We start from the raw sequence: 13,083 nt of genomic DNA on the forward strand, positions 1-13,083 counted from the left end.
ACAGTACAATCTATTTATGTAAATACTTGGAAAACTCAGGAACGAAATTGTTTCCTAAGTACCGAGCTGTGAAATCAATGTGCCATATGGAGCTATAATATATGGCAGAATATTTTAAAATCCTAAACCTTCTTCAAAGAAAACTGTTGTAAAAGTCTGCATCTAGAATAAAATGACTACTCACTTGTGTTTTAACTGAAAGCTGCAAAGTTATTTCCACATGTACTAAAATTATTATAACTTTATATTGTTAAAAGGCAGTGACCCTTTTCACTTATTTCTCACAAAGCCTAGAGTGTGGAAATGATAATTAAAGGCAAGTGAAACAGATGGCTGTAACATAATTCGTGAGTCTTAACTGGCACTTAACACTAACTCTACTTTCAATTTGACAAATACAATAAGACACTTATGTTGACATACACATAGTGCACTTAACTACTTTTATTTATGCAAGTGAGGTATTAAAATTGTCTTGAAAAGCAGACATCTAAAGAAGAGTAAATGGTATGAAGAAGAGAGTAGTAGTCATTGCTTTCAGTGTTCAATGATTAGTAGTTGTAGGGTTTTTTCTTCCACCATCCTATCTGATAATTTCCATGCAGGTCTCCATCTTATTCCTCCACTAGATAGGTAGCTTGGGAAGATGGGAGGAAATCCACCACTTTTCCAGCAAGAGTTAATTATGAAGACTGGTTTTGTTTTTTTGGAATGAAGTATAGTAAGCTAAAAGTGTGTGCATCTCACACGCTGCGTATGGTACACCTTTAATATATACACTGTCCTTGTACCATGAGCACTTTGTATATACACCGACACCACCTTCAGCAGGAAGTTAAAAGTCAATAGATAATGAACCTTGTGCTGTATCTTCCCTTCCTCTGACATAAATTTCACATGGAATCTCCTCCATCACCCTGTCTTCTATCACCTGCTCGGGGCAGTCGTGAGCTTGCTTGAAAGTGTAAGTGCTTTTCTTGAATGTGCTGTTGAAGGTTTTCATGGGCTGGGGCTGTGCGAAGTCGTTGCGGAAGGGCAGCTCCATGGAGCTCAGGTTGCTCCTGCTCTGCTTCATGCTGGAGGCCTGGGAGCCACAGTGGTGGTCGTGGATGCATCTGGAAGCTGTTGAAGGGCGGCGCAGCTTCTGATAGTTTTCAAGTTCCTCTGATAAATCTGCCAAATCTGCAGAAATTTCTTTGTCCCTTAGTGAGAACAGTTCATAGTGGGGAGGATCAAAAACTTCCTGGAAACCAGTTTTATTGAAGGCAGTCTTGCAAGCCATAACCTTTTTTCGAGGCTGCTTTACTTGCACTAGAATTGAAATGATGAGAAGAACTAAAACTATCCCTGTTGTGATGCCAATGATTGTCCCATGGGTTTTGGTGATTTGTTCAAACAATCCAGTTCTTTTCTTTTCTGCAAAGGAAGAAAGTGATTATGACAAGACATTTATTAGTTTCTACACTCTTGATAATGTATTTAAACAAAGCAAGACTGTATTGTGATTGCCATGCAAGTGATAAAATTACTTAATGGGACTGGAGACTAGAGTTGTATGTCAATGGGATTTGTCTAATTCCCTGTCATTAGTGGCTACCATATGATAATTCAGGATAATTCAGTGGCAGGTGCAACTCTGTGAACCAGTGCCTGCTGACTCAGCTGGGATGAGCCTTCCATCCTGAACCTTTACTGATGTCTATATTCCTAAATCCATGAGCTAAATAGGCTTAAATTAACCTTAAATAGCTTTAATCCAGCTACAGATGATGTTTTTCTTACCATGGTTGGCTCCTGCTGGTAACATTCTCAGTGATGTCAGTAGTAGGAAACCTAGATTTAAAACTGTCTCATTCTTCTTTAAAAGTGAAATATTATCAGAGATAAGAATAACTGTTCTGTTGTAACATCTCTTGGAAATGTAATGGCTGTGTCTATTGTGAGAGTCAGTTACACCTAATTCATCACAGGGAGCTTTAGCAAAACTCTTATTCCAGTTCTAGGAGTCCAGTGATAAAGTTACTTGAAAAAAAAAAGGTAGGGGGATACACCAATCAACCCAAATCATCTGGCAATTTTGGCTAGTACTTCATGTGAAAACACACAAGATGGCAGCATCAGAACAAGATGGATTTCCATATTTAAAATTCTTATTTGAAGATTAAAGTTTTCCAGTTGAACTTCTGTTCCATTAATGTTTTGTCCTGGGGGACTGAGAGATTTCTACACTGCAACACTGGCTAGTGGCAGAGAAGAATTTAAGACTATCAAGAAGAAAACGTAGTAGCCTAAATCTTGCATAATGTTTTCAGATATCTGGCTCCTGGCATCTTAATAAGTGTGTTATGTACCTAAACATACACACAGTGCATGGGGAGAGTTATACACCATCATGTGTAATTTGAAACAATCCTTATGCTGAGCAGAGACTCCCAAGTAGCTGGCTAATAAGAAATTCCATTTCTGCTTCAGAGCTTGGGCTGTTTCCTTTGAGCTACTTTTTACCTTTGAAGTGAAGGAAGAGCTCTCCCCTCGTCCTGACTATCTCAGATTACAGTGGTGCCATCCATGGTGGGAGGTATGAATTTCACTGCTATGGCAGTTCTCTTGTCTGCATCAAGGTTTCTTAATTCTTGGCAGATATTTTAATCAAAAAGTTGTTTTGCAAAAGGCGATGTCTTCGCCAGTCTTAAAATAAATTGCACACAACTGACTTCTCTATCAATTTTTGTGTTACAGGGCTTAGGCATAAGTAGGTCACAATATGCTCAGATTTCTGCAGCTATTGATATGGACTAAATGAGAACTCTGGGTGCCTGCAGGAACTGAGCACAATTGTGAGCAGCTCTTTCTAAGGCTAAGAATTGCTTATTTGGTTGCATCAGTCTCCCTTAGCTGGCAATGTGGCTCTAGTCTTCAGCTGTCTCTTAATTTCTGCTGTGCAAGTATTACAGCAGAATTTAGATGGCATTCAACATAAAACATGATGGGTTATTCAACATCAGATACAGCAATTTATAAATATTGGGAACGACACAGTTTTTATGGAATTAATTTTTTTTAATACTGCAGTACATTAGTGATGTGTGAATTCTAGGGGAGAGTCTAGAAAATGGTAAAGATGGGAAAGATATCTAGAAATTAAACTTAAGAGGGAATATTGAGTATTATCAAAGGTAAGGATTGTTTAGAGGAAGCTTAGTTTTACATTGCAAACTTGGGAGTCGTGGACCAGTTTTGTTGACTGGAAAACTTCCACAGTATTACATTAGAATATCTACTAGTGGTGTGAATTTCTTTGTTTACCCAAAATGCAATTAACAAGTAGGGGTTTTGTAATGTTTATTTGCTTAAAAATGCAAGCAGAATTTTTGCATTGAAAAGAAATTTTCTTTCAAGACTTTCTATAGAGAAGGTTTTGACTTTTTCTGCAGGGTCAGTTTTCTTTGAAATGGAATACATACTTAAATCTTCTGGAGTTTTGTGTTCAGACCTATTGTTGCCATTCTATTTGTCAAAAAACCCTACGCAAACAACTCATGTGATTTTGTTCTATTGTTTTCTTTAGCAAGAAAAATGGTTGACCTTAGACTGGTTTTGTTCTAACTCTGACAACTGAGCTATTCATGAAGCACAGGAGAAAGTCTGTGCTTTAACAGAATAACAATTTCTTCAAATTATGAGAATTTTTCCTACAAAGCCTGATATTGAAACAAGTCTTTACTGTAGTTGTAATGATTGAAATAATACTCCCAAGCCATGTTCTAGAAGCACGAATTTACATGTGTCTGTATTCCATAAGTGTTTATTTCATGCTCCCTAACTATTCCTCCTTCCTCCCATCCTTTCTCACACCATATACAGCAGCTGAATTTATCCTGAAATAGCCTGTGATTTACACATCTAAACAATGTTTTGAAATTGTCTTTGAGGACTGTTGCTTCTATTTCAACCCTGAGAGGGTTTTTGTGCTTGAAAACTTAGTTCTGTGTTTTTTCAGCTCTTTGTTTTTATCTCTAAAAGGTATTACCTGTCCCTACAATCCTTGCTTTATTACAGTTTAGAAATTGATAGGATGCAGCCTCAAAAATACTAAATTCTACTTCTTATCAAGCTGATATCCTTTTAAAATAGAGAGTATTTGCTGAAGAGGAAGAAATTTAGTTAAAAGCAGTAAGAGCAATATCCAGGATGCTTACATGTGTCCTGAGTTTAAATAAAAAATTTGGAACACCTTCCTGAGATTAGTAGAATAGCTGTCTTCAGCATATTTCCAGGAAAAAAGACATTTCATGACTTTCTTGAAAGGCAAACTGACCAGCCTAGCTCATAAAGGCTGTGGTTTGCACTATATTCACCTCTGCAGTGATTCTCATCCCAAGGATATGCACAGTTCTGAATGCCATTGCAGACTAAAGAATTATTGATGCACATGTTGCTATGGCAGAAGTAAGTGTTGCCTGAGCAGGGAGCTGCAGGAGAGAAGAGAAAGAAAACATTCAGAATTTTCAGTAATCGATGCCTTGCAATAAAACTATTAACTTTCTGTATCTGGGGTTTTTAACATGCATTCTTCCTCTCTGGTTCAAACACAATCATTTCTCTTGCTCGTCACTATCTGATGCTTTTCTCCCTCCATGCAATTGCTTTCAGCAATTTCAGTATTATCAATGCTACAAACCCATTCTTGCTCCAAAGGGGTAGGGAGCAAATAGAGACAGTCACAAAACACAGATGATGGAAGAAGGTTTTAGTTTGTGTCTTTAAAAACTTAATACTTAAAAATCCCATGCTCACTATCAATGATATATTTATTCTGGAGCATCTGCTGTGTGGATGTTGTGAAGCACTCCCTGAGCATCTGCATTTTAGAGCCCATTACTATCTTAAGGCAAATCAGATTTCAGCTTGTGGAGGACTGTTTCAGTAATTGCAAGAGATTTCAGTAACTAGAGGCATCTAAGTCATTCCTGCTTGTGAATCAAAAGCTCTTGGATCCTCCTATTAGAGCTAATGCAGGGATTGAGAGAGCACAGTTTAGTTTTTATGTATCTATCTATATATAGTCTGAAATCTGAAGAAAAAAATTAACTAGAAGGCTGCCCCATGGTTTTGTATTTGTTACAGCTCCTTGACATAAGAAAAAAGATATTAGAAAGTAGTGATAATTCTTTTCAGGGTGTTGTAGCATATACAGAGGGAATTATTTATATATTCAGGGCACCAAGAAACCAAGAAATTGGTTTTTCATTTGTTTCAGTAATGGGGTATTTTTATGACGGAAATGTTTGTTATTAATGGAGTCACTTATATACTAAACAGCAAAGATGTGTGGTAGACATTCTGCTATTTGGTTTCACAGAAAGAATGTGTTCTTGAGCAGCCTGGATTCTCTGGAACATCACAGGAAATCCAAAGGGTAGAGCAGAGGGAATGACTGCTCCTGAGCACTGCATTTCTCACTTAGTCATTCTGTTAGGCTTGAGAATCTCAATGACAAAAAGAGGAGCTATGCCTAAGAAAAAAAGAACATTAAAAGTTACAATTTTGATTTTGCATTCCTAAATTAAATATTTATTGTCTTTCCATGGCTTACTCCACTGAAGCTGGGTAACCTACACTTATTGGTTTTAAGCTCTGTATTTGCTGTTACTGCTTAACTCTGGCAATCTGGCAAGAAGTTCCATACAAAAACTTGCTTTAATTGTAGTGCAAGTATGAATACAGAACATACTTAGAGGGTATTTTGGAACAGTTTATCTATGTAATCTCAGTGCTTAAAAATGTAGCAGTAACCATCACATCACTTCCTTGCTCAAGTGAGTTGAGAATGTGATTGTTTGGAGAGCAGCTCTAGCCTGAAGAGCACTGCTTTAAAACAGGGTCACTCCTTTGGAAGGTTGAGATCAGGCCTCTTCTGTCAGTTATGCCATAATGTAAACATATTAAACATATTCTCCTTCTCATTTCCCTGAACAGGTGAATTTTTTTTACAGTTCTGTATTTGGTTGATGAAATTTCCTGTTGCTTCTCCATCTGCCAGCACAGGCTCAATTTCACATGTTTGTGTAGTCCCTTTAAATTCTTGTGGGCATGGCTTTTTTTCACAGTTCATGAAGATGGGACAAATGGACTCATTTTCCTTTTGTTTGTTATTTGGGGAGTTTGAAGTCTAAAAGTGACAATGGTTGATCAATTCCAGCCTAGGACTTCAAGGACATAGCTGGTCTCATAACAGCTGCCCAAAAGTGGTGCAATGCTCACAGTGCTCTTTGTATCCAGCATTACTCATCTATTGAATCAAGCCAGGAATCAAATACATTGATTTTTCACATTGCTGGTAGCTGAATTACTTATTCAAACCTGCAAACAGTGCTAGGTGTGTGTTAGGTGACTGTCATGCACTATTAGTTCATTTATGGAAATCTTTCCAGAAATATTGATTGTTTTTATGGTTGGCTTCATATAATTACAAATCATTAGCAAGGTAGAAGAGAAAGATAGCTTAACAATCTGAAAATAAGATAAGCTCAGATTCACTTTTTTCAGTTAGTTTCATTGCTTATGACTAGATTATGTAAGAATACTTGAAACACTTTACAGCCACATACTTTTCAATGGCCCTACCCAAGAAAGGCAGTATCTCGGGTAAATAACAACCACATACCTTTGCAGATGTTCTTCTGCCAATGACTTTTGAGTTGCTTTAAACTTATGAATTTGGAAAGTTATCTGCCTTTAGGAGTATTTAGTATTTCAACCTCTTGCATTAAACCCCCCCCCCCCACAAACCCCCCCCCAAAAAATCCAAGCTCAACAACAACAAAAAAGCCACTCCAATAATTATAATATAAATAGACAATTTCTCTGGCAAACTTCATAGCATTTTCTACATTGAAAGCTAGAATAACTTGCACTATCACCAATGTTAATAATTGTATTGAAATAAAAGCTAGTGGAAAGGCAGTTATCAGTTTTTGCGAGCTGTACTTAAAACTGACATTTATTTAAATTCTGAATATCTAAAGCTTATTAAATGCTTCTTGTAGGCTAAGCAATATTCTACAGCATGCAACTGTTCCTTACTACCATATACTCAAAGTAAGCCAAAATCTACTTCTCTTATATATATTGTTACTTAAGAAAGGCTGTTTTATAAAAAGTAGCTTTTCTCCTATGTTAAAATTCACTGGTTTATGGAACATAACATAAAGTCTACCTCTTACCTGTAACCTGAACTTTTGTGCAAGTTATTGACCAAGATCTTATTCAGGACTGGCTACAGACATGTTCTGTCAGAAAAGTTATTTTTTTTTGTTAGCAAATCTGTACTGTTTATTCTTCAAGCAGAACTTTTTGAAAACTTTTAGCACCAGCATAGGTCTGACTTCCTGAAATGGGAATATTTCATTCAGCTCTCCCCATGTATCTCAGATCTGCTCTCAGTTCTGAAGTCAGTCTGCATTAGTGCCATATAAACACCAGTGCAATGGTTCTGCAGTGTGGACAGTGTTGTCTTCTGTAAATATGTGAGGCAACAAAATTCCATTCAGGTACAACACCCTTAGAAGAAAAAAAAATCTCACAAAAAATCTGCTTTCGAGAGACATCTTAATTTACAATGAGAATAAAAACTAACCCAGGCTATGGAATCCAAACAAAAATCCAGATGGCATTTACAACTCAGCTTTAATTACAGGCTTCTTGAATAAACTTGAATTTAACCACTTGTCTGTCACTGTGCCACACCACAGGGCTTTGCTAAGGGAGCACATGTGGGGTCCATCGGAGCCAAATGCAGCTGAGGATAAGGGAGCAGCTTGGCTGGAGGGGCTGTAGGTCCAGACCCACAACTGAAGACAGAGCTGTGTTTAGGAAGGAGAGACTTTACAGGATCAGGTTTTCTGTTCTTCTGAACATCCAGAGTGGCCTTAAGAAGAGCCTGTTGTGGTGTCTGGCAGGGAACTGGGCGCTGGTGGGACAGCAAGCTCCAATCCCACTGCTGTCTGTTTGAAATAACTCTGTGCTCATTTGTAGGGAAGGATGTGTCTTCGTGAGGAGGATGTAGCCTAGGGCAGTATTGCTGAATTCAAATGGAAAATAAACCTTTTAAGGATGCAGGAAAGCTTTTCTTCAGGAACCATGTTAGAAATGTAATAAAGCAATTATCTAATTTACCTGCCAGTATGTGAAGGAAACAGAAACAACCTTTTTCATGTTTTCCTGCTGCTTACTAAGAGACCTGAGCAGGAGAATGGGCCCTTTGAGTGTACTCACGATCCACAAAGGAGGTGAAGAGCATTCTGAAGCGGCTCAGCCTGCTGCCCTCATCGGCCCACATGCGCACCACGCCCGTGCCCGTCTGCAGCGTCACATCGTTGGCCACCGTGCTGCAGAACTTGGCCTTCAGGTTCTCAATGGAGCTGCTCCCGTCATACACAGCCACAAAGTTCCTTTTGCACTCGTTGGAGTGCTCCATCTGATAGTCCAGAAACCGCATGTAGATCTGGTAGGAAAGAGGAATCAGTGTCTTTAGGAGAAGAAATACAGAGAGGAGAGTTGTCTTTCTTAGCAAATCTTGAATAAGATGTTTTCTTCCCTTACACATAAATGTAAGTCCCACTTCACAACACTTTTAAACTTAGATTTTCTTATTAGATGTCCATGTGAAGCATTACCTGACATTTGTCTTGGGTATCTATTTCACTTCTTCCTGTTCCCCAAAACAATCTTCATTTAAAAATTTACTTTATTTCTGCTCCCTTTGGAAAAACACTACAAAGCAACACACTTGGTGAAGAACCCCCCAAAAATTTATGCTAAATGTGAAGTCTGTTTCTCTAAAAAGAGATATAAGGAATGCATAAATGTACTGAAATAATTTTAAAGTATTTTGACTGTTCTCTTTCCTTTCTTTCTAATTCATAAAAACAATGTTAAAATATAGGGGAAGGAAGGAGTCTAGTCAGAAAAGCTCAGAAGTAAAATAAGGAAATTAAAATTTATTGCTTCAGAATGAAAGCTAATTACTGAACCATAGCTGTGTTATGGAAGACACAAACCATGAAGTCAGGAGTAATTTGAATAAAAATGGAAATGAGAGAGAAGTAGGAAGGCTGTGTAGGAAGAATTAATGAATTTAAGCTAATCTTTATACTTCTAAAAGCAGAAATCTAATCCAAGAGAAGGCAGCATATGTGTTAGAACGCATGCAGCAAAGAAATTAGAAGATTGGGATGGTATTTAAAGAGTAAGTAAATAATTTATTTTGCTGGAGCAGGAAACTTGTGCAAGATTGTAATTCAGTCAAAATTACATTAACACATCAAAAGGTTTTTGGAAATCTTCAATGGCTGTGTTGGAATTCTCAAAATTCTTCTGAAAATTTTAAGATATGAAACAAAGTCACTTACACATGCTCCAAAGGCCATTTTACACTTTAACATGGCCTTGTTTGTTAAGTGTAAAATTGTGCTGCCAGGGAAGCGATGTGCCCAGGCGGAGGCTGAGGTGCTGCTCCTCTGTCCATGAGCTCTCCTGCGTGTCCCGCTGCACCGGGGCTGTGCGAGCACCGGGACTGTCCGAGCACCGGGACTGTCCGAGCACTGTGTCTGTGCGAGCACCGGGACTGTCCGAGCACTGTGTCTGTGTGAGCACCGGGACTGTCCGAGCACTGTGTCTGTGTGAGCACCGGGACTGTCCGAGCACTGTGTCTGTCTGAGCACCGGGGCTGTCCGAGCACTGTGTCTGTGTGAGCACCGGGGCTGTCCGAGCACTGTGTCTGTGTGAGCACCGGGGCTGTCCGAGCACTGTGTCTGTGTGAGCACCGGGGCTGTGCGAGCACTGTGTCTGTGTGAGCACCGGGGCTGTCCGAGCACTGTGTCTGTCTGAGCACCGGGGCTGTGCGAGCACTGTGTCTGTGTGAGCACCGGGACTGTCCGAGCACCGGGGCTGTCTGAGCACCGGGGCTGTGCGAGCACCGGGACTGTCCGAGCACTGTGTCTGTGTGAGCACCGGGGCTGTCTGAGCACCGGGACTGTCCGAGCACCGGGGCTGTCTGAGCACCGCACCGGGGCTGTCTGAGCACCGGGACCGTCTGAGCACTGTCCCGGGGCTGCCCGAGCTCCGCTGCCGACCCTCGTGTCCCGCAGCACCGGGGCTGCTGCAGAGGCAGAACCCCTGCACACCGGGGCTGTATGAATCTACCAAAGGGCTGGGACAGAGCTCTGCACACGGGGCTGTGAGCATCTGCCCAAGGGCTGGGAGTGATCCCTGCACACGGGGCTGTGAGCATCTGCCCAGGGGCTGGGAGTGATCCCTGCACACGGGGCTGTGAGCATCTGCCCAGGGGCTGTGAGTGATCCCTGCACACGGGGCTGTGAGCATCTGCCCAAGGACAGAGCCCTGCACAGGGGGCTGTGAGCATCTGCCCAAGGACAGAGCCCTGCACAGGGGGCTGTGAGCATCTGCCCAAGGACAGAGCCCTGCACACGGGGCTGTGAGCATCTGCCCAAGGACAGAGCCCTGCACACGGGGCTGTGAGCATCTGCCCAAGGACAGAGCCCTGCACACGGGGCTGTGAGCATCTGCCCAAGGACAGAGCCCTGCACACGGGGCTGTGAGCATCTGCCCAAGGACAGAGCCCTGCACACGGGGCTGTGAGCATCTGCCCAAGGACAGAGCCCTGCACACGGGGCTGTGAGCATCTGCCCAAGGACAGAGCCCTGCACACGGGGCTGTGAGCATCTGCCCAAGGGCTGGGAGTGATCCCTGCACACGGGGCTGTGAGCATCTGCCCGAGGGCTGGGACCAAGCCGTCCATCTGCCCAAGGGCTCTGGGACCTCTGCTCAGGTGGGGTGCAGGAGGTCAGGGCAGATGAATCCCACTCCTGGGCTCTAGAACCCAGTTTGCTGCCCCTTTGCCATAGCTCACTACCAAACACCTCTGGGAGACAAAACAAGATATTCCCCTCCCCATTCCTACACCTCTCAGGCTTTATTGAAAACATGAGAACAAAGAAAAACAGGTGACACTGGTGGCCCACGGCTTTTCCTTTCCAGTACTTCCAGAGGCAGGTTGGCCAGCACTGCCTTCCCTTGCACATTCTGTCTGAAGGTGCAGCCAGTGCCATATTAGCTCATTTCACCTCACTGTTTTGTGATTTTTAGCATATGTATTTTAAATTTTCTTCCGTTTTCTTTTTTTTTTCCTGCTGTTTTTGTTAAGACTTACTACTGGAAATTCTCAGCTACATGGAGAACCTGTTTTCCATTGATGACTTCTCTCAAAAACATAGATAGGAGCTGTAATTGCTAGTATTTGGGCTGAGAGATGGTATTTTCCTTTAATGATTGACTTCATATATCTGCTACAAAATTACAATGGAAACTAAAAATAATTTAGCACACTTTTAGTGGAGCTATTATTTGTATGATAACAAAGGAATAATCCCATTAAAAGTGCTCACCTCTTCACATGCTCCTTTGGATTAATGAGCTAGGCAAGTATAAAAGGTCCTCACTCTTACATTATATTGATTATTCTAGTAATTTTATGAAATCTGGATGTAATTTATTAAGTGTCTGCTATACACATTTAAAAAGTACTTTCATTGCTACACTTGTGTCAGTTTTAAAACTTTATTTTTATTACAAAATCAAATTGGGGAATTTAAAAATGTCTATGCTTATTTTTCTCAAGAGACTGCACTGTATCAGATCTAATGGATTTTATCATCATAATTCTGCCTGAATTGAAGCTTGAGAAACCACTGTCAGAATACTAAGAATTATTTTTCTGTAATGTTTTAAATCAATAATTTAGGATGATGATCTAATTTCAGGACTCACCCAACTATAACTCTGCCTTCTGGCAACGTTCAATAATTTATTAAAATACTTAAGAACAAGACCTGGTGCACTCAATGGCAATGTAGAGAGAAAATAGGTTTGTTATTGTTTCTGGAAGAACTGTGTCTATTACTTAGCCTAGTATAGGGCTCTTAGGAATTGACTCACTTCCTCAAAGGCTCAAATATATTAATGGACTTTTCTTTCATGTCTTGTCCTCTTCTTATCATCTTTTTGGTTACTGTTTTAGAATGCACTTGCAAGGTGGTTAACAGGGCTGGTTAGTTAAGTGTTAGGAGTGTGTAAGAAGGCAGAGGGAAGGTTTGTTATCTTGGCAGCTACTGCTTCAAAATATTTTTTAATTTTTATGTATCTGCAAGCAGAAGCAAAATTAAAGATGTGTATGCTCTATGGAGAAAAGTAGGTGCTCTTCTGTGCAACATATTTAACAAATATTATTAATATTATTTTGAAACTAATATGATTCAGGCTTTTGTGTTCTGGGGTTGTGAACAGGATTTTATCGTGCTGTCTGCCTAACAAGGTAAAGCCTTTCCATTTAGCTCAGACTGCAGATGAAAGTGGGGTTCAAGGTGCAGGATTGTGAATTAGATGGGAGAAGCAGGCACATGTTCTGTTGACTTTGAACAGAACCAAATTCTCCAACAGAATCACTGGAGGCAAAACATTCAGTTTTGGCAGTGAGATTTATTGGAAATTACTGAAGATGTCAGCATTTTTGCCTGCAGTCTTCCAATAAAACCAGGATCCAAGTCAAATGCCTCTGAAAATTGTAGCTTAAACTGTTCTCATAGTTATTTGGTATTTGAAGCTTCAAATAATAGGAAGCCAGCACTATGGACTTAGATAAATTTAATTTGAGAAACAATTCTCTCTCTGGATTTCCTAAGCCACTGCTACATGACTCACTTCAGTCAAGTACAACATTATGTAAATCACAGTTAGTGACCATTACCTGTTGCTGCTGCCACAGAAACCCATTATATACTGAATTACATGAACAAAACCCACCTTAGCATTTGGAGTGGCTTTAATTGTCCAGATACAGTCAACTGCTTGTCCTGGTTTTGTTTTTCCTTCTTGTTCTACTTGACTGGAACGTACTATTCCATCAGCTCCTGAGAGCTCAAACTGGCAGTCTAGGGAGAAGATAGACCTTCTGTCAAATGCAATATGACATTAATTTAAAATTTCATGTATAAAGAAATTGTT

At 40.4% G+C, this 13,083-nt stretch overlaps 1 protein-coding gene across 1 annotated transcript in view; it reads right to left on the reverse strand.

Annotated features, from left to right (window-relative positions):
- Nucleotides 1-294: 294 nt before the first annotated feature.
- Nucleotides 295-13,083, reverse strand: part of NETO2 (neuropilin and tolloid like 2) — a 30,564-nt gene continuing 17,775 nt past the window's right edge. Inside the window, exons 6-9 of the mRNA XM_058813602.1 lie at nt 12,883-13,010; nt 8,278-8,506; nt 4,359-4,472; nt 295-1,416 (exon numbers count right to left, since the gene is read on the reverse strand). Of these exons, the coding sequence (XP_058669585.1) occupies nt 836-1,416; nt 4,359-4,472; nt 8,278-8,506; nt 12,883-13,010 (1,052 nt within the window). The 3' untranslated portion in view covers nt 295-835. The remainder of the gene's footprint in view (nt 1,417-4,358; nt 4,473-8,277; nt 8,507-12,882; nt 13,011-13,083) is intronic.

Source organism: Ammospiza caudacuta, chromosome 13 (assembly GCF_027887145.1).
Source record: "Ammospiza caudacuta isolate bAmmCau1 chromosome 13, bAmmCau1.pri, whole genome shotgun sequence".
NCBI classification, from domain to species: domain Eukaryota; kingdom Metazoa; phylum Chordata; class Aves; order Passeriformes; family Passerellidae; genus Ammospiza; species Ammospiza caudacuta.